At 36.2% G+C, this 21,752-nt stretch overlaps 3 protein-coding genes across 7 annotated transcripts; 1 reads left to right on the top strand and 2 right to left on the bottom strand.

Annotated features, from left to right (window-relative positions):
* The first annotated feature begins 1,045 nt into the window (after window positions 1-1,045).
* On the top strand, window positions 1,046-4,833 carry LOC9306357 (protein tesmin/TSO1-like CXC 2). Of its 2 annotated transcripts, none has more exons than XM_021016719.1 (9): window positions 1,046-1,340; window positions 2,015-2,686; window positions 2,787-3,133; window positions 3,219-3,290; window positions 3,372-3,552; window positions 3,639-3,734; window positions 3,831-3,897; window positions 3,982-4,129; window positions 4,213-4,333. In XM_021016719.1, the coding sequence occupies exons 1-9, from the start codon at window positions 1,278-1,280 to the stop codon at window positions 4,241-4,243; spliced, it is 1,677 nt and encodes a 558-aa protein (XP_020872378.1). In that variant the 5' UTR covers window positions 1,046-1,277; the 3' UTR covers window positions 4,244-4,333. The 2 variants fall into 2 exon arrangements, with proteins under 2 accessions (XP_020872378.1, XP_020872377.1); XM_021016718.1 differs by having other exon boundaries at window positions 1,049-1,340; window positions 4,208-4,833.
* Window positions 4,834-4,850: 17 nt separating this feature from the next.
* Window positions 4,851-11,469, bottom strand: LOC9304327 (protein NETWORKED 1B). 4 transcript variants are annotated; one of them, XM_021016716.1, is made up of 6 exons: window positions 11,394-11,469; window positions 11,184-11,319; window positions 10,570-10,645; window positions 10,286-10,488; window positions 6,123-10,132; window positions 4,851-6,026 (listed from the first exon to the last, which is right to left on the bottom strand). In XM_021016716.1, the coding sequence occupies exons 4-6, from the start codon at window positions 10,383-10,385 to the stop codon at window positions 5,013-5,015; spliced, it is 5,124 nt and encodes a 1,707-aa protein (XP_020872375.1). In that variant the 5' UTR covers window positions 10,386-10,488; window positions 10,570-10,645; window positions 11,184-11,319; window positions 11,394-11,469; the 3' UTR covers window positions 4,851-5,012. The 4 variants fall into 4 exon arrangements, with proteins under 4 accessions (XP_020872375.1, XP_020872372.1, XP_020872373.1 ...); XM_021016713.1 differs by having other exon boundaries at window positions 10,570-10,649; XM_021016714.1 differs by lacking the exons at window positions 11,184-11,319; window positions 11,394-11,469 and adding an exon at window positions 10,984-11,174 and having other exon boundaries at window positions 10,570-10,649.
* Window positions 11,470-17,939: 6,470 nt separating this feature from the next.
* LOC9306358 (protein IQ-DOMAIN 32) lies at window positions 17,940-19,866 on the bottom strand. The gene is made up of 4 exons (XM_021019038.1): window positions 19,257-19,866; window positions 18,947-19,165; window positions 18,292-18,855; window positions 17,940-18,209 (listed from the first exon to the last, which is right to left on the bottom strand). The coding sequence occupies exons 1-4, from the start codon at window positions 19,599-19,601 to the stop codon at window positions 18,186-18,188; spliced, it is 1,152 nt and encodes a 383-aa protein (XP_020874697.1). The 5' UTR covers window positions 19,602-19,866; the 3' UTR covers window positions 17,940-18,185.
* Window positions 19,867-21,752: the final 1,886 nt, after the last annotated feature.

Raw genomic sequence — 21,752 nt, forward strand, 5'->3', positions numbered from 1 at the left:
ACTATAACCTGTAGGGAAATATTAAGCGTGCATACAACTAATTAAGAGTTAAGACTCCTTTTTATTTTTTCCCAAAAAAGGCTTTCAACATTATAGCAAAACTACAAAACAAAGACTTGTTTTTTTTTTTTTTGGTCAACATAATGTATTAATAGACTTGTTCTTTGTTAGTGGCAAATTAGATTGAACATAACCACTTAACAAAAGAGAGGAAATTTTCGATTGCATGCAATAATGACAAGCAAAAGAGAAGCATATCAGTGAATAGAAGAAGTAGAACTGTGACTAATCCTGCAATTATTTTTATTTTATTTATATTTTCTTTCCAGAAATAATTATTAAAAAAAAAAGGGGAAAATAAAAAAACTGGTGTCCGTTACTTTACTTTATTAAAAGGTTTAGGAATCGAGAGAGATAGAGTATATTACTCCTTGTTCTAAAAATCCCCGCCTAGATCCGATTACTCCCCGCTTAATCGCTAGGCCTACCCTATCCGCCTCGATTAATGACTAATCACTTAAAGAAATCAGTCACCCGATTACTCTCCGCCTAATCCGATTACTTCCCGCCTAATCCGATTATTCCCCGCCTAATCTTACATACCCCGATTATTTTTAGATTGCTAGTATAAAAAAACTTTTTATTTTTGTTATTCAATCATTTGAATTGAGAGTTTGTAATGTTTTACACTAATTTATGTTCAAATTTTAATAAAAATCATAAATTTGTAATAAAAATCATAAAAATTTGTCTCAAAAATACATTTTTATGTGTTTACTGCAATTTTGAAAATAATATTGGATTAATATGTTTTAAAAATATTAAAATAACCCTAAAACTAATCCCCGATTAATCCCCGATTTTAGTCCGATTTTCCGATTAATCGCTAGGCCATGCCGAGCGCCCGACTAGCGCCTAGCGATTTTTCAAACAAGGATATTACTTATACTTGTGCTAGATTGCAGACAAAGCAAAGTATCAAAGATTCATTATTCACTTATACATACACAGATACATACAGAGACACTTGTTGTATATAATACAGAGAAAGAGAGACAGGTGTTAGGGCAAAGTTGAGAGTAGTGGTGGGTCTGTTTCTGACATAAGTCCCCATTTCCCGCCTTTGCTCTTGTTTGAATATCTCTCCTTCTCCTCCATCTTCCTCCACTAAAGATATAGAGAGAGAAAGTTAAAAGACTGAGACTTTCATCAGAGATAAGAAAGAAAGAGAGTGACAGTGTGTGGATGTGAATTTTTTTTTGTTTTTGTGTTGGAAAATGGATACCCCTCAGAAGAGTGTTACTCAGATCGGAACTCCAATTTCCAAATCCAGATTTGAGGTTTTTTCTTCTCCTTCTTCTTTATAACCCTATCATTGTTTTGGTCAAAGTTCTGTGTTGTTTTCTTTCTTCTAATGAATGTTTTGCTGTTTTTTGTGCCAATTCTCAAAGTTTGGTTCCCATCTCTGAATTATTTTCTGTTTTATTGTTAGAGAAATTCAGATTTCATAGGTTTGATGCTAATGCACCAATTTATTCAATTCATTGTTTTTTACAAAAAATATTACTTTGGTTTTGTGTTTGAAGTCAATGCAGTTAGTTCAAAGACATAACACAACTGTAACTGGTTTTTAGATTTGTTTGACTTTGACGGTTTTAAGTTGTGAAGTGTTAATTATGATCAGTTATCTCCAATTCACTACAAATTCTGTACTTCTTTTTGTTTCTGTTCTGTTTCTTAATATTCTTTGAATTGGAATCGGTAACCTTAATCAGTACAAAAAAAAATCCACAATTATATGCAAACTATAGTTGTTTTAATTTGATGGTTTAGTTGTTCACATTTCACTGTGAAGTGTCAGTTGTGATTATGTTTCCCTAATTCACTAAAAGATCTGTACTTATTTGTTCTGTCCTGTTTCTTAAGATTCTTTAAATTGGAATCTGTAACCTTAATTTTAGTACAAAAAAGATTCATAATTTTTTCCCTTTTTTTGTGTTGTCTGAAAATGCAGGATTCTCCAGTGTTCAATTACATAAACAGTTTGTCTCCAATAAGACCAGTTAGATCCATACCAAATCCTAACCAATTTAGCTCTCTGAATTTCACTTCTCCTCCCTCTGTTTTCACTTCACCACACCTAACTTCTTCTCACAAAGAATCTCGATTCTTCAAAACTCACAACTCTTCTTCTTCTTCTTCTTCATCTTCTGATCCTACCAATCCCGTTGAATCTCGAGAAGATGAGTCTACTTCTTATGAAGATGTTGTAGCAGAAGGAGAAGAAGATACAAAAGATCTCAATATAGATTCTTCCATGCGAGAAGAAGAAACAAATCGTGATGATTCTGTTTCTTCACCGTGTGGCAGAGATACTACCGATCTTTCGCTTGTTCCATACGCTCCTCGAGGAGAGAATGGTACTTCTGAGGATGCAGGAATGGAGCTGCAGAAGATGTATGATAATGTTCAAGGGAAAACCGAAACTCCGGATTGGGAAAGTTTGATTTCAGATGCTTCTGAGCTGCTGATCTTCGACTCACCTGATGCTTCAGAGGCTTTTAGATGTTTTATGATGCAGAGAGCATCAAACTCTGAAGCACGTTTTAGCAATGGTGTGGAGGTGCAAACAATGCAGCCCGATTCAAACAAGGAACCACAGTCCTCGGATGCGATTCCTTATGAGGTACACTCAGGAATAACATCTCAATTTGTATTTTTAGTGTATTATAAATTATCACGGTCTCTGAAAGAGTTGTCTTCTTGGTTTTTGTTTTGTGTGATAGGCTGTTTCACTCTTGCATCGCGGTATAAGAAGACGCTGCCTTGACTTTGAGATGCCGGGAAATAAGCAAACTAACAATGCGGCTTGTGAATCCTCGTCAAGATGTGTTGTACCGAGTATTGGTCTTCATCTAAACGCCATTTTAATGTCCTCAAAGGACTGTAAAACCAATGTCAGTCATGATTACTCATGTTCTGGGAAGATACAAGTGGGTTTACAAAGCTCCATCTCTACAATGCAAGATACTTTGGACCAAACAGAAAATGAAGCCCGGGAAGATGCAGATCAAGATGTTCCCGTTGAACCAGCCTTGCAAGAGTTGAATTTGAGCAGCCCTAAGAAGAAGAGGTAAGTGTTTTCCTCTGAGAATAACTACTCTGTGTAGATTCCTTTTATTATTGTCTTATTAACTGTTGGCATGATAAACACACAGAGTTAAGTTGGATTCTGGAGAAGGCGAGTCGTGTAAGCGATGCAACTGCAAAAAGTCCAAGTGTTTGAAACTGTAAGCTCCAAGTTCCACTTTTTTGATCTTTGGTACTTCAAAACTGTTTGGTGTTTTGAGTCTCTTGATGTTTATGCGCAGTTACTGTGAATGCTTTGCTGCTGGAGTCTATTGCATAGAGCCATGTTCATGTATAGACTGCTTCAATAAACCTATCCATGAAGACGTTGTCCTGGCGACTCGCAAACAGATTGAATCTCGGAATCCACTTGCATTTGCTCCTAAAGTCATTAGGAACTCTGAGTCGGTTCTAGAAACCGGGGTGGGATATTTTCCCCCTTCGTTTTATTCCTCTACATCATCAATCTATCTTGTTTGAAGGAATAATAAAATTGTAATGACACACAGGATGATGCAAGCAAAACTCCAGCTTCTGCACGCCACAAACGTGGCTGCAACTGCAAGAAATCAAACTGTTTGAAAAAATACTGTGAATGCTATCAGGTTTTTATTTTCCGCCATTAATGTGCTTCCAATGGATATATGTGGTTAACTTCCTCTGGTCTGATTCCTATAATTTGGTCTGTTGTTTCTTTAAAGGGTGGGGTGGGCTGTTCCATAAACTGTAGATGTGAAGGATGTAAGAACGCATTTGGCCGCAAAGATGGTTAGCTTCTCTGCTTCTGAGTTTTCATTACTAATAACCTCACATTCTCTTTCTGATTCTGATTCTGCTTAATGAATATCTCAGGGTCTTCCAATGACATGGAAGCACAACAAGAGGAGGAAAATGAAACATCTGAGAAAAGCAGAACAGCCAAAGTCCAACAGAACACTGAGGTTTTAATGAGAAAGGAGGCGAGGTCCGATCTACCTACGACACCAACCCCAATTTACAGGTAAACTCTCAAATTCAAAAGGAGTTTTGATGTGAGTTTATATTACCTGAATAGCTGAATTTTTTGTTTTTTTCCCAGACCAGAATTGGTTCAAATACCTTTCTCATCATCTAAGAATAGAATGCCTCCTCCACAGTCTCTTCTTGGAGGTCGATCTTCCTCGGGGATATTCAACAGTCAATATTTAAGAAAACCAGACATAAGTTTGACTCAATCCCGGATCAAGAAGTCATTCGAGACAGTTGCAGAGGATGGAGCTGAAGAAATGCCTGAGATTCTCATCCACTCCCCTATACCTAACATCAAGAGTGTCTCTCCCAACGGCAAAAGGGTCTCCCCTCCTCATATGGAATCATCTAGCTCAGGGTCAATCTTAGGGAGAAGAAGTGGCGGGCGGAAACTGATATTGCAGTCGATTCCATCGTTTCCTTCTCTCACTCCCCAACACTGAAAGCATTTGGTGTTGTGTAGCTATGGAAATTCTTTGAATCTTTTTCAAGGTGAAAGATGATATATGTCAACTTCTAGTTGGTAGTAAGTTAGCACTTAGCACACTTTAAGTCTGTAGTCTAGTGGTTGTGTAATAAAGGTGTCAATCCATCATGTTCTTCACAACAAAAACCAAACATTTCTTGTAATATATAAGTTTCTTCTCTTGAAGTTCTTGTCCGCTGTATCGAAACATACCGTGTCTGCTCTGAAAATCCCAGTTTCTGCCATGTTTCTCATTAAACCCCAGCTCTAGCTTTATTTTAAAATACATCTTATGCTAATTACTACAATATTTCAGAAATCATACTATATAATACTTCTGGAGTCAGTTCAATGAATATCTTTACGATAATCTATGAAAGACTAGATGTGATTTACCTTACGAACTTCCCTACTCTTCTTTAGTTGAAGATCTTATACACCCACAGAACCGGTTTTTCTTCTTTCTTGCAGTTCTTTTCCCGCCCTTTTGAATAATGTCTCTCAAGAGAATCACTGTCCTAGTCTCTGAAAACATTTTCCTTCCTTTGCTTTTGGTGCCATCTTCAAGCTTCAGCACTGTTTGCTCAATGCTCTGCATTTTGTTTTGCAGCTGCTCTATCTTTTCAGACCCGCTTCTTGACTTCTCCACGACCACCTTTCTGTATATATCTCTGGCATCTCCAGTCTCCTCAATTTCCTTTGAAAGAATCTCGTTTGTATTTTCCAGCTGCGAGACAGCTTCTTCCATTTCTTTCAACTGTCTCTTCACTATAACCAAATCAGCGTTGCTGAATCTTCCTTGTTTTTCATTCATCTCCAGCTTGCTTTTCAGATCTGTTAGGCTAATCCGGAGACTTGACAGTCTCCTTGAATCAGACAAAAGTCTCTCCAGAATCTTTGCCTTGTCTTCGATGTTTCTAGATAACTCCAGCTTGTCAACAACTCTAACCGCTTTATCAGATTCTATAGAGGGATTCCGGCTTTGGCGACGGAGATTGGAGTTCAATGGCCTCTCCGGTTTGTTACTGTTGATGAGAAAGTTTATACTGGTCTCTGATTCAGCAGATTCATCCCAAAACTCAAACATGTCATTGGAACCTTGACTAGTTCCCTGGCTTCTGCCATAGGTCAGGGAGTCTGTGACTTGATCACGAGGAATGTCGTTCATCAATAATCCATTTTTCACCTCTGTCATCTCAGGCCTCGATCTTGCCTGTCTAGATTCACCAGAGACCTTGTCATCAAGTTGTATATTTTCAATCTTCCTGCGGTCTCTGCTTTTTTGGGAGGCGCTTCTTGTTCTTTGCCTTGATAGCCTGCCTTTTTCTTTAAAAACTGCTTGTTCGATGGTCTTAATGCATGGAGTGGTGGTACTGCCACTTTCTTCAAGCTCTTGACAGACAGCTTTTTTCAGATTGTCTCCCTGAAAAAAATAAAAGTGTTTAGAATTCTTAAAGACCGGTACAGCAAGAAAGATGAGTTAACATTTGAAATAGAACAAACGAGTTCGAAAGTTTACCACTCTTTCTTGATAGGCTGTTGCAGGAAATTTCGTTAAAGCCTGTGTACTTTTCTCAAGGGATTTTACATCTACTGCCAAAGATGCTATCACAGGATCATAAGCTGACAATTGACTCTTCAGCTCAGTCACCTGAGACTCCAAAAAGCCAATTGTTTCTTTCATCTGTTGTATCTTCGTCGTTTTTGTAACAACTTCATCATTGAGATTTTCACAAACTCCTATGAGTTCGTTAACTTTGTTCTCAAGAATGAGTTCACGGACAGCTGAGATCTGAAGATCAAAGTAGAAAGATGTTGCTTCAGCATCCCAAAGTCCAATCTCATTGCTTTTCTCTTGCAGCTCCAAACTCAGGTACTCCTCTCGAACCTGTTGTCGTTGAATTTCTTTGTTTAAGAACTCTACCTCCGACTCCAAATTCTTATTCAAAGCATTAAGTTTTCGAATCTCTTCTTCCTGTCTTCCAGCAACATCTGACAGTTCGGAAATCTGCCTCTCTAAATTTCCCCTCATTCGTCTTGATTCTTTACAGTCTTTCCTCAGCTCCTCAACTTCTTTGTGCAGCTCTTCATTTGCATTGTTTGCAGCCTTGAGCATTTGCTCTGCTTCTAGGATCTCAATTTCCCTATGTTCCAATATTTCATCTACATTAGAAACCTGATGCTCCAAGAGTCCCTTTAAGAAGTTGTCTTCTTCAAGGCCTTCCTGTAAATTCTCCAGCATCTTCTTAAGACCTTGACTTTCTTCCTCTTTACCTTCTAACTTCTTCTCCAGTGTCTCAACCTTGCGCTTCAGGCCCGTACTAATTTCTCGTAAACTGCTTACAGTTTCAACAAAATCTTCAACCTCCTCAGCCATTTCAGACCCAAAGGATCTGTAAACCACACATGTGTTACCCAATGCAATAGCTTCCTGAAGAATTGCATCATTTTCTTCCTCAACTACACACATTCCATCTTTAAGTTCTGAGAATTTCAGAAGCAAATTTTTGTTATCATTGAGTGTATAGGAATAATTTTGTTGCAAAACCATGTATGACTCATGCAAACTCTCAAACTTCAAATGCTCCGTTTGCAGTTCAGCTCTCAGCTCTTGTTCTTGTTGCTCTCTTTTGATCAGTTTTGATTTCAACAACCGGTTTGCCTCCAATAGATCTTGCTTGTCCTTTTCCAGCATTCCACAGTGATGTATTATAGCCTTTAGATCTTTTTCGAGAATGTTCTTCTCCGATTCGACCACCAAACCATCTGATTCGAATTGTCCAAGTAGAGATAAGAGCACCGAGTTCTCAACTACAAGTCGCTGCATCTCATATTCAGCACTGGAAAGTGAACATTTTAAGCTTTTAATCTCTCCCAAAGCACGTACAACTGAAATTTGGTCTTTCGTAATCTTCTGTTCAGCCTTGCAATCTGCTTCAACTTGAAGTGCCTTTATCACTTGACAGATTGCACCCCTCAAGCTATCAATCTCATCCAAAAATATTTCTGCTTCCATCTGCTGCTCGAGATTCTCACTTTCCAGTTCCGAAATGAGTTTCTCTGAGAATTCCGATGCTTCAACATGCTTCTGACACTCGATCAGGAGAGAAAAATTCTTCTGCTCCAGATCTTCTATAAGCTTTTGCAAGATGAAGATCTCGACTTGTTTGTTTACAACTCTGTCAAGCTCATCCTCATAATCTCTTTTCCTGGAGCGACACTCTTCTCGAAGAAAGCTCACATTCTTCTGAAGATCTGCTAATCTGCTTTCAGTTGATCGTTTGTAATTATCATTTTCCTGCTTTTCAGTGGCAAGTGAGACCTGTAACTCTTCTACATGATGGTTTTTGAGCTTATTATCGCTTTGTGAATCAGTATACTTTACTTCCAGTTCTGTGTACTTCTTCTCCAAGGCTCCTAGCTTCTCCTCAACCGTATACAATTGAAAGACAATAGATTCTCTTTCCTTCATAAGTTCAGACTTATCATTTTTGAGAAACTGGAAGAAATCTTCAAAGCACTTTGACTTATCCCTTAAACTTTCAAGCTCAATGTTTGCACAAGACAGGGATTTCTCCAATAAAGAGTTCTTTTCCAAGAGTGTCTGCATATTCGCAGTCATGATTTGCAACTGGGAAACCAAGTTAGCTCTCTCAGCAGCAAGCTCAGATTTCTCTCCTCGTAAAGACTCACATCTTTCTTGCAGATCCTCTGCTTTCTCCCTGGAACCGTCTAGTTTGGTGTTTGATTCCAAAAGCAATTTCTCCAAATCAGCATTCCTCTTTAGAATGCTGTCCATTTCCAATAGCTTTCTTGTAACAGCATTTTTTTCACCTCTCTGATTGGTACATAACTCGATTAGCTTCGAGTTCTCGTCTTGTAGTTTTTTCACGGAGTATGAAAGAGATTCGGGATCGAAACCTGTGAGGCTCACTTGATCAATTAAGTTTTGGTATCTCCTATTCATGTTTTCAATATTACCCTTCACACAGTGGATCTCTACTTGAAGGGCACTGCTCTGGTTCATCTGTTTCGCAACTTCTTCCTCAAGCTTTTCTTTCATTTTCTTCAAGCAAGAGATCTCATTTTTTTGAATCTCCAAGGAGATAGAAGTGTCATTTAATTCGCTTAAGTTTCGGTTTTCTTCTTTAACTGAGCTGATGTCACCTTCCAACTTACGATTTCGCATCTCCAGTTCTCTCAACATTTGAATCCTGCTTTGAAGTTCCAAAGTGAGAACCTTCTGTTCCTCTTGGGATTGAGAATGCAAACTCTCCAAATTTCGAAGGCTAGCTCCAAGTTCTGAAAACCGCAATTGTTCTTCTTGCATTAGAGCTTGAAAAGCTTCAAGCTCGTTTTGCTTCTGGGAAAGTTCTTGATCTTTAGCTAACATTTTGTGCGCTAGATTGTCTGCTTCTACCTTGAGATTTTGATTAAAGCTCTCCAAAAGTGCGCATTGTTCCTCCACAGTCTTTATCTTTGCAGCGCCAGCAAGAACTTCACTGCTCAGTCTTTTGGCATTATCTTGAGCATGAGAAACTTCTCTCTCTAAATTTGATATTGTCTCCAAACACTGCTGATATCGAACATTCAAGTCGTCATTCACTTCATTCGACTTCAAAAGTTCTTGTTTCAAAGCTTTGATTTCATTTTCTGCTTGTTCAGATTGGTCCCTGAATATTCTAATACTCTCCCCGGCATCTCTAATTGTCTTCTCTAAAGAAGATATCAACTCAAGGCTTTTATTGTATCGAAGCAAGCCAGCCTCCTTCTCAGACTGCAATCTAGAAAGCTCTTGCTTGAGACTCATGGCTTCTCTTTCATCTTCAGATGCTTGGTTAGTGAGTCCCTTCGCATATTCTTCCCCATGAGAAATCGATGCTTCTAAATCCGCTATTCTCTCCATGGCTTGACTATACTGAAGAAGCCCAGTATCTCTCTCCACCTCTAGCTTTGCAAGAGATTCCTTGAGTATTTTAATCTCTGTGTCAGCTTTGCAAGCACGTTCATCAAATCCTTTAACATCCTTTTGAGCATCGTTAAGTTCCTTTTCAAATCTGGATACTTTGTTCAAGATTAACTGATATTGGAGATTCAAAGCTTCCTTTTCAGTCTGAAGCTCAAGCAATGTTCTCTTTAAGCTTTCGACTTCAGAATCTGCTTTGTGAGAATCAGAAGTTCCATATAATTTATTCAGCTGACTTAAACTCCTTTTACTTTTAGGACCATCATTTTGTAGAACTTCTGTATCTGCTTCTGTATGAGGCTCAGAAGACGATGATGCGGAATTCTCAATCATGTCAAAAGGCATCTGGTTAGGAAAGGCCTCAACCATGACTTTATGCGCACGCCGAAGCTCCACAGTTGTATGATCATACCTCTCCGCTAAAGCACGATAGGCTCTGTATAGCTCTTCCACCAGTTTCATGAGCTCTGGACGTTTCTTGAAGTACATGTCTGCCCTTCTTGCAAACGAATCTGCATCAGCTTCTATAAGCTTTATCATTGTCTTGACTTTGGAATCCATATCTGGTTCAACAGAGACAAATATTTCCTGTTAAATTTAATTTCCAAAAGAAACAAAATCTATATATAAACATATAAATCAAAAGCACTATAATCCCTCAATTTCCAAGACTCATAAAAGAGACAAAGGAGAAGTCAAGAAGATATATAGGAGACCTGCAAGATTATCCTGAATCCATTTTGAGTTTTTAGGAATGTGACTATCCCACCACCACGAGTACAACCTCCCGGATTCTGACTGCGACAGATTAGCCATAACAGTAGCTTCAAGAATCTCAAAGAACAAGTTTGGTCCTTATTTGAGCAAGCAAGTGCTTGATCCCTCTACTAGAGTTCTAAAAACTAATAATCCTACAAAACTGAAACAAAGCAAGTGTATCAACAATCAAAGTAAGTTACATTTACATCAGATTTAAATTGTTTTCTTATTGTAAACAAACCTTTGCACTGTGGATTTGTATCAAATGCTGGATATCAGTTTTGTGTCCTTATATGTAAGAAAGATAAAAGCTGGATCTTCCTGAACCAAAAAAAAACAGCAGTTTCAGAGAGACAACTTCAGAATTATCTTCAAATAAGACATAGACAAAGATACAAACATGAAAAAGCTTCATTACATAGTTAATAACAAAACACAATCAAAATATTGAGAGAAAAGGAAAAAAGCTAGTCTCTTTTTTTGGAATTGAGTTGGTAGAAATTGGAAACTGCAGACTTCAGGAAAATGTATCATAGAGAGACAGATACTTCATCACCCACCAATAATAGAGACAGCAAATAACAATTCTTCTTCAGACTTTGGGCTAAATACAGAAACAAAGGCTAAAAAAATCCAAACTTGTAGATGAAATTACCAGAAATATGAAATGGGTAGCAACAAAATTTCCAAAGGAAGGAACTTTATCGAAATTCAGGAGAAAAACTTCAAACTTGAGATGAGTGCAAGCAACAGCGACACAAAGATGACAACTTTCGATTTAAAACTGAAACATCAACCGAAAACGATTTCTCTTAGAGAATTTTTAAAGGATCAAAGCACTTACTCAAGACTTACCCAAAAAGAAATATATACAAAGGGTAAAAAACAAGAACACAAATTCAATCTCTTGACTCTTCAGTTTCAGCCATCAATGGAGGAGAAACACAGAGACAGACACACAACATTCTCTTCTCTCTCTCTTTCGTCGACACTGCGTGACAAGAGAATGATTAGTATGATTGGCGCATATAGTAAATATTTGATTTTTTTATAATTTTTTCTTACCTTTTTTGTCAATATCTTTTGGACTCTTCTTTATCTTGGTGTCATTTTGTAATTAAATAGTAGAGATTTACCAGAACCTGTTTAACGAAATTTATGGAAAATGTTGTATCTTTATAGAAATATGGTTTAGTGAAAGAAAAAAACGGATTTTATGTGTCGGCAATATGATAGGATTTAAATATGAAAGACTTTGATATGCAGAGAGGCACAAATGTGACATATCACAGCTCAAAATTTTCAACATACGACAAATGTGTCCACATTAAATACAGTAATTTCAATAGTTAATAATGTCTTAGATATCTTTGTTTAATCTAATTTGAAAATGATTTGTTTTAAGAAAAGCTTGTTTAATTTTAGTCTAAAATGATATGAGAGAAGCTTAAACTACTAAATGTGTTACACACTATATATGAGAGAAGCTTAAACTACTAAATACATGTATAAAGAAAAAAAAAGAGCATTTTACATGTATCTATACTAGTATAATCGCAGCACTTTTTGTGATGGGTGGGTAAAAAAGCTTTCGGGTATATCGGATATCTGACCCATTTTAAAAATTCTTTCACAAAAAATTTGTTGGGTCGGGTTATATTTAACCCAACTCATACACCGGATATTCCATATTTAATAATTTAGATTTTTAGAAGATTTGATTAAGATTTATAATTATGATTCTCCTATCATCTTTGTTTGATTTGTTTTTAACTGTTTTGAATCATCATATAATACATAAATTAAAAAAAAAAATCAATTTTTTTTCTGTATATACTGTGATTCGAAATTTTAAAAACGGACATATATTATCCAATTGACGAAAATGTGTGTTCAATGTTCTACATCGATTAAAATATTTAGACAATGATTCAGAATCATATCATAAATAAGAATATTAATAAAATAAATGAGTTTTTTGGCGGGATGGGTTTGGCGGGACGGGTTTTTGAATCAACAATAATAAAAAGATTAAAATATCATTAATCCGCCGCTTCAATACGAATTTAATCCTTATTTTTTAATACAAATCACATGACGGGTTAAGAAATTACGGAACGGGTTATATTTTGGAAATGATTTATATGGCGAACGAATTTGAATCAATATTTATATACCGCTTTAATACGGGTTAAATTCTCAGTTTATTAATAATTATCTCGTGGACTCGTGGTATACCGTTACTTAATAACAATTGTAAACTATAATATAAATAAATATGTTATAAGGAGATACAATTTACAAAATATTTTTATATTAACTTTAAAATTAAATCATCCCGCGGTGTACCGCGGGTTAAAATCTAGTTTAGTAGTTTAAGCTTCTCTCATATATAGTGTGTATCACACCATCTCATTTATTAGCCTGAAGTTAGCAATAAGTTGGGCATGTTATATTTTAAGAAAGGTTAGGCGTGCATGTATTCAATTGTTGTTCTATATACAAACTTATCACCTATATTACTTTTCCAAAAAAAAAAAAATTTACTCTTGTCACTTTATAAAAAGAGACATGTTGAAGAACATTATTGCCCGTGTACTCATGTGTATTAGCTTTTTATGTTCCTGATTAATCATATGTATTATTAGCAAAGGAGTAAGCAATATTTTTTAATGTAACCGGGCCTTGTGGCCTAGTGGTAAAGGGGTCACAGCTGTGACTTCCGTCACCAGGGTTCGAGACACGGTCACTGGCAGGTTTACATAGGAGAATTGCCAGCTTCGTGGGATTAGTCCTTGGGCCTAGGAAACCTTTGGGAGAACCGCGGTTATTCAATAAAAAAAAATATATATATATATATATATATATATATATATATATTTTAATGTTTCTTTCTTCACTAAAAAAAAAATTGTTGCAGAGAGAAGATCTCACTGAATTAATGATATATGAACAATTATAGCCGTTCACAAATGAACTATTAACGGGAGGATCCGTGAGATAGATATAGTTTTGGACCTGGATAAGATGTGATCATCGATATAGTAATGATGTTTAGTGAAATTATTAAAGAATATTTCAGCAATAGAAAATTAGGGGTTTCAAGAGGACAATTGATCTTTTCGGGAAGATGAGTGCATTTGAAAACGGATTTTAATCACAAAATTTAGTAAGAGATAGATAGAAAAGATATATTACCTCCAGTGTGAAGTCCTATTTAAATAAAAATTATTTTTCTACAATTACATAAACCCTCATAATTGAAATATAAATAATTAAAATATCTGTAATTAGTAAAACTAAAACCAAGATTGTATTAGTTTTGATTACTCATAAGTATATTATTTGATTACATGTATTAGTTTTGATAATGTGCTTGTCAAATTACAATCTTAGAAACCCAATAACCGCAAGAAGCTCAAATATTTTCCTTTTTGTTTGCACACAACGCAAGACACATTTCCACCAACAAACATCAATAAGTGTAGGTTCAAGATCTAAAAAGAGGATAATCAAGAAGAGGGGTCATCAAGATCTCCACAAAAAAAAATGTGAGAAGAAGAGACATAAAAAAAAAAGGTGGGATGTCACAAAAAGAGTTATATATGAGAACAAGTTTGTAACATGTTTTTTTTTTGTCACTAAATGAAGCTAACAATGGCAACTCAATTAATCAGTAAAATCCTCATCAAAAGCCAAAAAAAAAAAAAAAAAAGAACTTTTTTGTAAAATTTGATTCCATCGTGCGATAATGGTAATTACCAAATACTTGTTTCTCCAAATACATGGACAAATGTAGCCAATTTGGACGTATATGTAAGATAAAGTGTAGGGTCCTTATATCATATTCATATTTGCCATATAGTCAGTGAATTGTCAATGTTAGGTATGGAGAAATGTCGTTGTTATAAGGGTGGCATTATTGTGTCCTTCTCATCCCGGTGAATTTTATAACAACATTGAGCCACAATTTAAACAACCTTCGTATTTCTATCCGAAAATGTACAATTGTTACGATGGTTTAATCAATTCATTGTATAAATACCATGTGTAACATGCCATTATTTTAGCTATGTGAAATAAATCGATATGGTTATATTATTACGAATGTGATGCTTACCAATGGTGTAGTGTAAGATATCATTCAATTACTCCTAATCTAAAATTCAAGGCGAGAAGTTCCAATAATAAACGTGTGTTTACATATACGCAACGCGAACGTCACTCTGTTGTGTGTGTAATGGATTGAGCTATAAAACTTTTCATACCCTTCTTAGCCAAAGAAGAAGAATTGCGTGGGCTTTATGATATAAACATTAATATGGGCCGATCACGCTTATTGGGCCATACCCACTGCCATTGGAACTGTGCAACTTTAACTTCATTAATGAGTGGTTTCGGTCTGACCAAACCAAACCAGAACTGTACTGAAAATTTTGTCTTGAAAACCAAATCAAAATTTGAGTAAAGTTAGAGGTTTTTGAGAATTGTTCTCTGATGTATTACACAAAAATATACAAGATATATTTAGGAATGCAATAATTTTTTTATTTTTTTTTTTGAATAAAATGTCAAATTATATTCAAAAAGAAAAAAATACTGTTTACATCAGCTGTTTTTGACTTTTTATATCAAATAGAAAACAGAGGTTTGAAGAAAAACATGGAGAACAGGGCTTTAAGCTTTGAACGGTTTGTTGGTGTGTGCTCTAGATGCGGGAGGCGAACCATGTTTGTAATCCATTTTCATATCTCCGATCTCCTTGTCTCTGAATTACTGAGAGTTGGTTGCGAACTTGCTTATCGATCCAACGAATGAGGTTGATAGGTGTGTTAGGGTGTTCCCCGTGCCGTCGAGCGTTCCTCTCTCGCCAGATCATGTGAATCGAGAGTTGGAACGTGTACTTGATTAGGAAACTGTGAATACGATCCGGGTGCGACTCCGATATGTACTCCATAAGTGTATTCCAATCCGTTGAGAACCGGGATTTGAAGACGTTTTTTGCAGTGGCTGTCCAAATCTCCGAAGCATAGTGACATGAAAAGAAGAGGTGGTTGCGGGTTTCAATGGGAGCAGAGCAGAAAGTGCATGATGTTGTGGAGCCATTGTTCCAGCCCATCATACGGTCTCCGGTCGATAGTCGATTTTGTAATGCTAACCAGGCGCAAAAGGAGTATTTCGGTGTTGCATGAGCAAACCAAACTCCTTTGTGCCAAGCCACTCTGTTCGATGTTGTTCTAATATGGTTCCATGTGTCTTTTGTGGAGAAATGAGGCTTGAAAACATCACCTTTACCTCTCCATAAGACAACGTCGTTTCTGTTCTGATTGCGTGTGTGGTATTTCTGTGCCAACAGCTCCTCTATATCATTGAACACGTCGACCTGATGTCGTCTTCTCCTGCGTTGTTCCCAAGCTTCCCGCATTGTCATTTTTCTGCCTATCCCCATGTCAATGACTCCTCGTAGGCCAGTTACATCCATTAGAGAACCCATATCAGACCAATTATCAAACCAAAAAGAGGTGTGATTTCCAATGTGTACCTCCACTTTGCAGAAAGTCTTTGCCATGTCTCTGTATTTTACTAGCTTCTTCCACATCCATGAGCCCAGACTTGAAGTAGCGCGAAATGACCAAAAGGTCTCTGTTTTAAGCAGATTCATTTTTGACCATGTAACCCAAAGGGAGTCACCATTTGAGATTAACCTCCAAATCAGTTTGAGACAGCATACGTCATTTACTTCTTTTAAGGATCTGATTCCAAGTCCTCCTTCTTCCCTTGGCTTGCAGATTCCTTCCCACGAGACTTTTGACTTGTTTGGATTTAGTGATGATCCGGACCAGAGAAACGCAGCACATAATTTTTCTATCTCCCGTATACATTCCCGTGGCAGTCTATATGCATTCATCCAGAAATTTGATATACTCATTAATACTGACCTTATCAAACTGAGACGTCCCGCAAAGGAGATTAGGTTAGGTTAGACACATAACGGTCTCTAGACTCTTTTTTTTTTTTTTTTTTTTTTCGTCAAACACCATTTTATTAAGTTATCGGGAAGAAAAGACTTTCCTCTGGGGAGAGCCAATCAGGAACCGATGAGCTTACATGGGAAAAGAAACAATTACGGGCTCGGGCTTTCTTAGCTAAGCAAACAGCCCGACCATTAAAAATACGAGGAATAAACCTAGACTGAAGAGTTCCAGCAAAAGATATAGAAATGCTACTGATAAGGAGTTCCACCACGAAGGGATGATTCTCGTAGATGCGGAGGGCTGTCCTTTTCCAGAATGCCAAGCTCCATGGTAACCATTGCCACAAGGAATACAAAAGATTCCAAGCAGTTTTAAACTTCCAATATTGCGCCTGAAGTGCATGAGCATTCATTCCCTGAAAAGGGGGGTCGCAAAAAGGACGAGAAGAAAATCTCGCGATCCAAAGTCCAAAGTCGTCGATAAAGAGAAGGGAGCGAAACCAAACAGTTGTAAGCAGAATTCTCGAACCAAGCAAAGAGATACACATAAGGTTAGTATCCGTGAGTATGAATGATGTAAAAGGGTACATAAAACATCCTCGTCTCGTGAAGGAAATCACCCTAGAAAGCATAGTGTTTTGGAACTCAACTAAGCTTCTCAGGAGAAGGCACATTAGACGTTTACCACGCCTGTGAGAGATGCTAGCTGAAGAGGTCTCTCTTTCATCAAAGAGGAAGTTAAAGCCATGTCTCTCCTCAAGGGAGGGATTAATCGAGTCGGGAAAAGATAGATCTAGGGTCAATATTCCAATCATGCCCTGACCTCCTTGATTCATTTTCCCAACCTTGGAAACTGACTTATTGCAACCAAACGCCACTGGCCTTAGCAAGCTATGATTTACCACATGTTGAACGTGGTTGGTTTTACGCCATATTCTGCGATCCCACTTACTGTCGCGGTTCGTTGAAACCGGATCTTCAAAATCGAAAGATAAGAGCATCCAAATTGCCGAGCAAGATCTCTTAATAACCGCCAGTAGATTACTCCCAAACAATAGAATAGTCGGAGCTAAATCACTACCCAATCGACAACGAGATCCATTGAAACTTTTCAGATTCTTATTCTGAGAAACAACTAAACATAAACATAAACATGGGGATCTTTTTGGTCTCAACAGGCCCAATAACACAAGGACTAACCACTGGCCCAACAACCAGGGAGGCAAAAGCTTGGCCAAAGTCATTAGTCTGAGCAAAAGCTGGCCCATATTCATTAGGTTTTTTCCTTGCCTCATCAGACCCAATGTCATGGGTCCATATTCAATTTTTTAAAATTTCATAAAGTTAAAGGCCAAATTTTTTTTAAAACAAAATTTTACTAAGAGTTTTTTTGTTTTTTTTTCTGTTTTACCAAGGACCCTATAATGAACTTTTTAATAGTTCTATAGTGAACATTCATATAACAATCCAATTATTCATAACATAACTAGTTTTATTTGTAACAATTAAATTTTCATTTTTTTTCTTTCCTGTTTGATTGCAATTCAGTTTGTTGCCTAATGTAACCGAATCAACCTGCATTATTATTACGTGGGATATACAAAGTTATGGATTTAAACATAGTGAACATTCATGGATTTGACAAACACTATCAAAAAAGTTATCCAAAATATTATAACGTTAATGCGAATGATAATTAAAGACGAAAAAGGAAAAATCAAGATTTAAGACGAGATGAGTCACTTCTACTACAATCTTAATTTACATAAAAGGATTTGTTCTTTGCTGAATCTTCATCATCTTTAAAACTATTTTGATCAAATACTACAAACCATAGAGCTCTTCGGTTTCTAGGCATGTCTAGGATTTCTAAATCATAGTTTTCAGTACATGCTGTTCCCCTGAACCTGCAATAACACAAAATCAAGAAACATAAGTTCCAATTTCAATTCATATTTCTTGGGAAACAAGTAATCTTTCCGGACTCACATCAACATGTCTACCGTAGTTGGTATTAGTCATAACGGTACTCGTAGATCCGCATTCGCTCTCCATAAGCGATATATTAGATTTATCGAGCTTAATCGCCATCCACGGATAATACTGATGATGATGCTGATGTTGTTGACTTTCCTTGGCTGTATTTGACCCTAATTGAGATGAAGATCTCTGCATCCTTACAGCTCTCGGGACACCGTTGTTCCTCGGTGCTTCCATCGAAGATCTTCTCCTCCCACTCATCTGTTTCTCATAGATCTCAGGAGGTCTCTGCTTCGGCGCACTTTGAGACCGAGCCTTGGCTTTAGAAGACTGAGTATTAGCCATGTAATTTGGGAAGAGAGGGTAATCATAAGAAGACAAAGTATCTCCATTGTAATACTCTTTGAATCTGCTGAAACATTGAGGACTACTTTGAGCTATGTTGAAAGAGTTACAATCCTCGAAATGGCTACTATACGCGCGAGGACTCATCTCGGTTAAAGCAGAAGGAGCCGGAGAGTACATTTTCGATTGAATGTCCATTTCCACAATCTTGATGTTTTCTTCATTCTCCTGCAAAAACAGAGGATTTTAAAAATTAGGTCAAATTGAGGATATGTTGTCAAGTTTGGATTTTGAGATCTGGGTTTTGTAGATCCATTACTTGGTAAAGGTTATTGATTCGGGTTTTGTGAATCGATGTTCTTGGATTTGTTGAATCTCCTCCGATCATACGAATCCTCTGTTCTCGAGCTTTGGCTTGAAGTGTTATTAATGCTTGCATACATCTAAGTGTAGCTGTTGCTTGTTTCCTTACTAAATGACCTCTCACTAGTGCTTGTAATTTCACTAACCCTTTTAATGCTCTTAATGCTTTCCTCGCCTACCACAAATGTTATGAAAAAAAAATTACACTAATTGAAGCCAGAAAAAAAAGATATATGATTCGTTGCAATTTTTGTAAAAAAATTTACCAAATGAGAACGATAGCACGCTTGAATCTTTATTGCTGCAAATTCTTCAATCTCTTCGCCTGAAACGTTCTTGATTTGTTCATCTTCATTGTCCACGATTGCGACCACTAATGGTTGTGGTTGCGGTGGAGGTGGTGGTGGCGGTGGCGGTGAATCTTTTAAGGTAATAGCACAAGCTGGTGGTGGTCCAGTGGCTGAAGAACGTCGAAAACTCCATCGACGTTTCTCTTTAGGAGTGCCTGGAATGGAGGAAGTGAATCCACACTCGCTTTGAATAATATGTTCCTTTGTTCTCTCTTTCTTTCCGGTTAACAAACTTCGAATCCATTTGCTTGTTTTCCCCATTATTTGTCTTTTGAAAAGCTTTTGCTCAAACCACCACCATTGTGTAATGTCAGAGAAGAAGAGATTGTAATGTGTGTGTGTGTTTGGTTTCGAGAGGTTATAATGGGACAGACATTTTCTTGTTTAAGACATTGTACTCCAAACTCTTTAACTGCTTCTCTTTTTGGACAGCCTAACACCATAAGTTCTTTAACTACCCATCACTCAATAACATTTAATTTCTTTTTTTGTACCCCCCTTTTTGGTTGAATTTTAGTGGAATTATTTTGGAATGTAAAAACTCTATTAAATTTGTCTCTATGTTAACAAAAATTCTTTTTGAGTTCTGGTCTCTAACTCTCTATATGTAAATATCAAAAAAACATAATCATTATACATAAATCAATGTAAATTTTAGTAGGTTGATTATCATTCATTAATTATGAAGATATTTACTTTTATATTTTTATTGCAACTTGCATGTTTAGTAAAATATGTTTTGGAGGATGACTTAATAATTAGAGAGAAGAAGAAGCAGAGCGGAAGTTCCATGGCCACGATTTATCCACTCGAAGGCCAACTACACAATCTCAATAAATAAGATTAGATCAGATTAGATTAGATTCCTTGCCTTCTTCGTTGGATATCGCAAAATACTAAAATACACTCGTATGCAACTTATATACATCCTTCGAGCATCTCTGACCCACATCTATATTTGCTTCTAAACTCTATTTTAAAGGCAAATATACTTCAACTCATTTCTATTCTCACCTCTAAAATAGAGATTTCTATTTTTTTTCTCTATATATAGAGGATCATATAGAGAATCTCTATTTTTTTTCTTATAAATAGAGTTAAGCTTTTTAGAGGAAAAAATAGAGAAACACATTGGAGTAAAAATAGAGAAAATTCACCTCTATTATAGAGATAGAGCTAAAAATAGGGAAATACGTTAGAGATGGTCTTCAAAGTTATTCAAATAAGAGATAAGTAGACTAATTAAACTTTTTTTATTTTTTTATTTTTTTTAGACTAACTAAACAATTTTTTTTTTTCGTACAACGATATATTATTACACAATCAAGTGGCATTAGTCCATGTTTCCGTTCTATTGTTCGAAGCAGAATAGATAAGTTTTACATTCCATTTTATGTATTACTTTCTTGACTACCTAATATGAATGTGTGACTGTTGCAAATTAAAAATCAAAATTTTTTTTTTTTTTTTTTTTTTTTTTTTTTTTTTTTTTTTTTTTTTTTTTTTTTTTAAAGTCATATTATCTAAAGATAAAGATAAAAGAATGAAATCATACTAATTACAATATATTGTAAAGATCTTATATGTTTTACAACAAAATGCATGATGATTAACTGTGATTAATATAATTATATATGGTTTACGTTTCACGTAAAAGTTTTGGATTATAAGTGCATTAATATCGTTTAAGTGTTTTTGCATTCAAATGTAGCTCCGAATCACAGCTACTCGTAATAATTAACCATAAACTAAACTTGTGTGTGTGATTGATATCTAAATAAGATAGTTAAGTTGGTTGAGAAAGATGGAATTAACTTTCTCTTCAACACTTAATTATGTAGGATGGCGTGTGTGATAAACCTAGCTAGATAGCTACGTAACATAATGAGATATTGATACATTACTGCTCAATGCTCATCCAAAAGAAATTGACACCTAGAGTTTTGGACTTGGACTTAGAAAGGGGTAAAGAAGTCATTAGATAGTGAGATTTGTGATGGATGAGCCATGTGAAAAAAGGGTAAAAGAACATGCAGAATCCGTGAGAAATATTTATCATTATCATAACTTGCATTTTTTATAAGGGACGTTCTGCGTTCATGGATTTTAGCATGAGAATGAGACATATGTTACCATTACCATATAATAGATTATATCTTATGTCAACATTTCGGATAATAAAAACACGGTTGGTTTTATTGGCCCACACTGAAATGTATGAGAAAATGATGTTAGTAGTTTAGTTTGTGGCCACATATGTGAACCCAATAACCACGACCATGGTCAGTCGAATGAATGAAACTATTCAAGAGATATATACATCACATTTTATCCATCAAGAAGTATATAATCCAATAATGTATTAAATAAAATTAGTAATCAGAGCTGGTTAACCGAAAATTTAGCTAGTTT

This window comes from Arabidopsis lyrata (assembly GCF_000004255.2).
Source record: "Arabidopsis lyrata subsp. lyrata unplaced genomic scaffold ARALYscaffold_7, whole genome shotgun sequence".
Lineage (NCBI taxonomy): Eukaryota > Viridiplantae > Streptophyta > Magnoliopsida > Brassicales > Brassicaceae > Arabidopsis > Arabidopsis lyrata.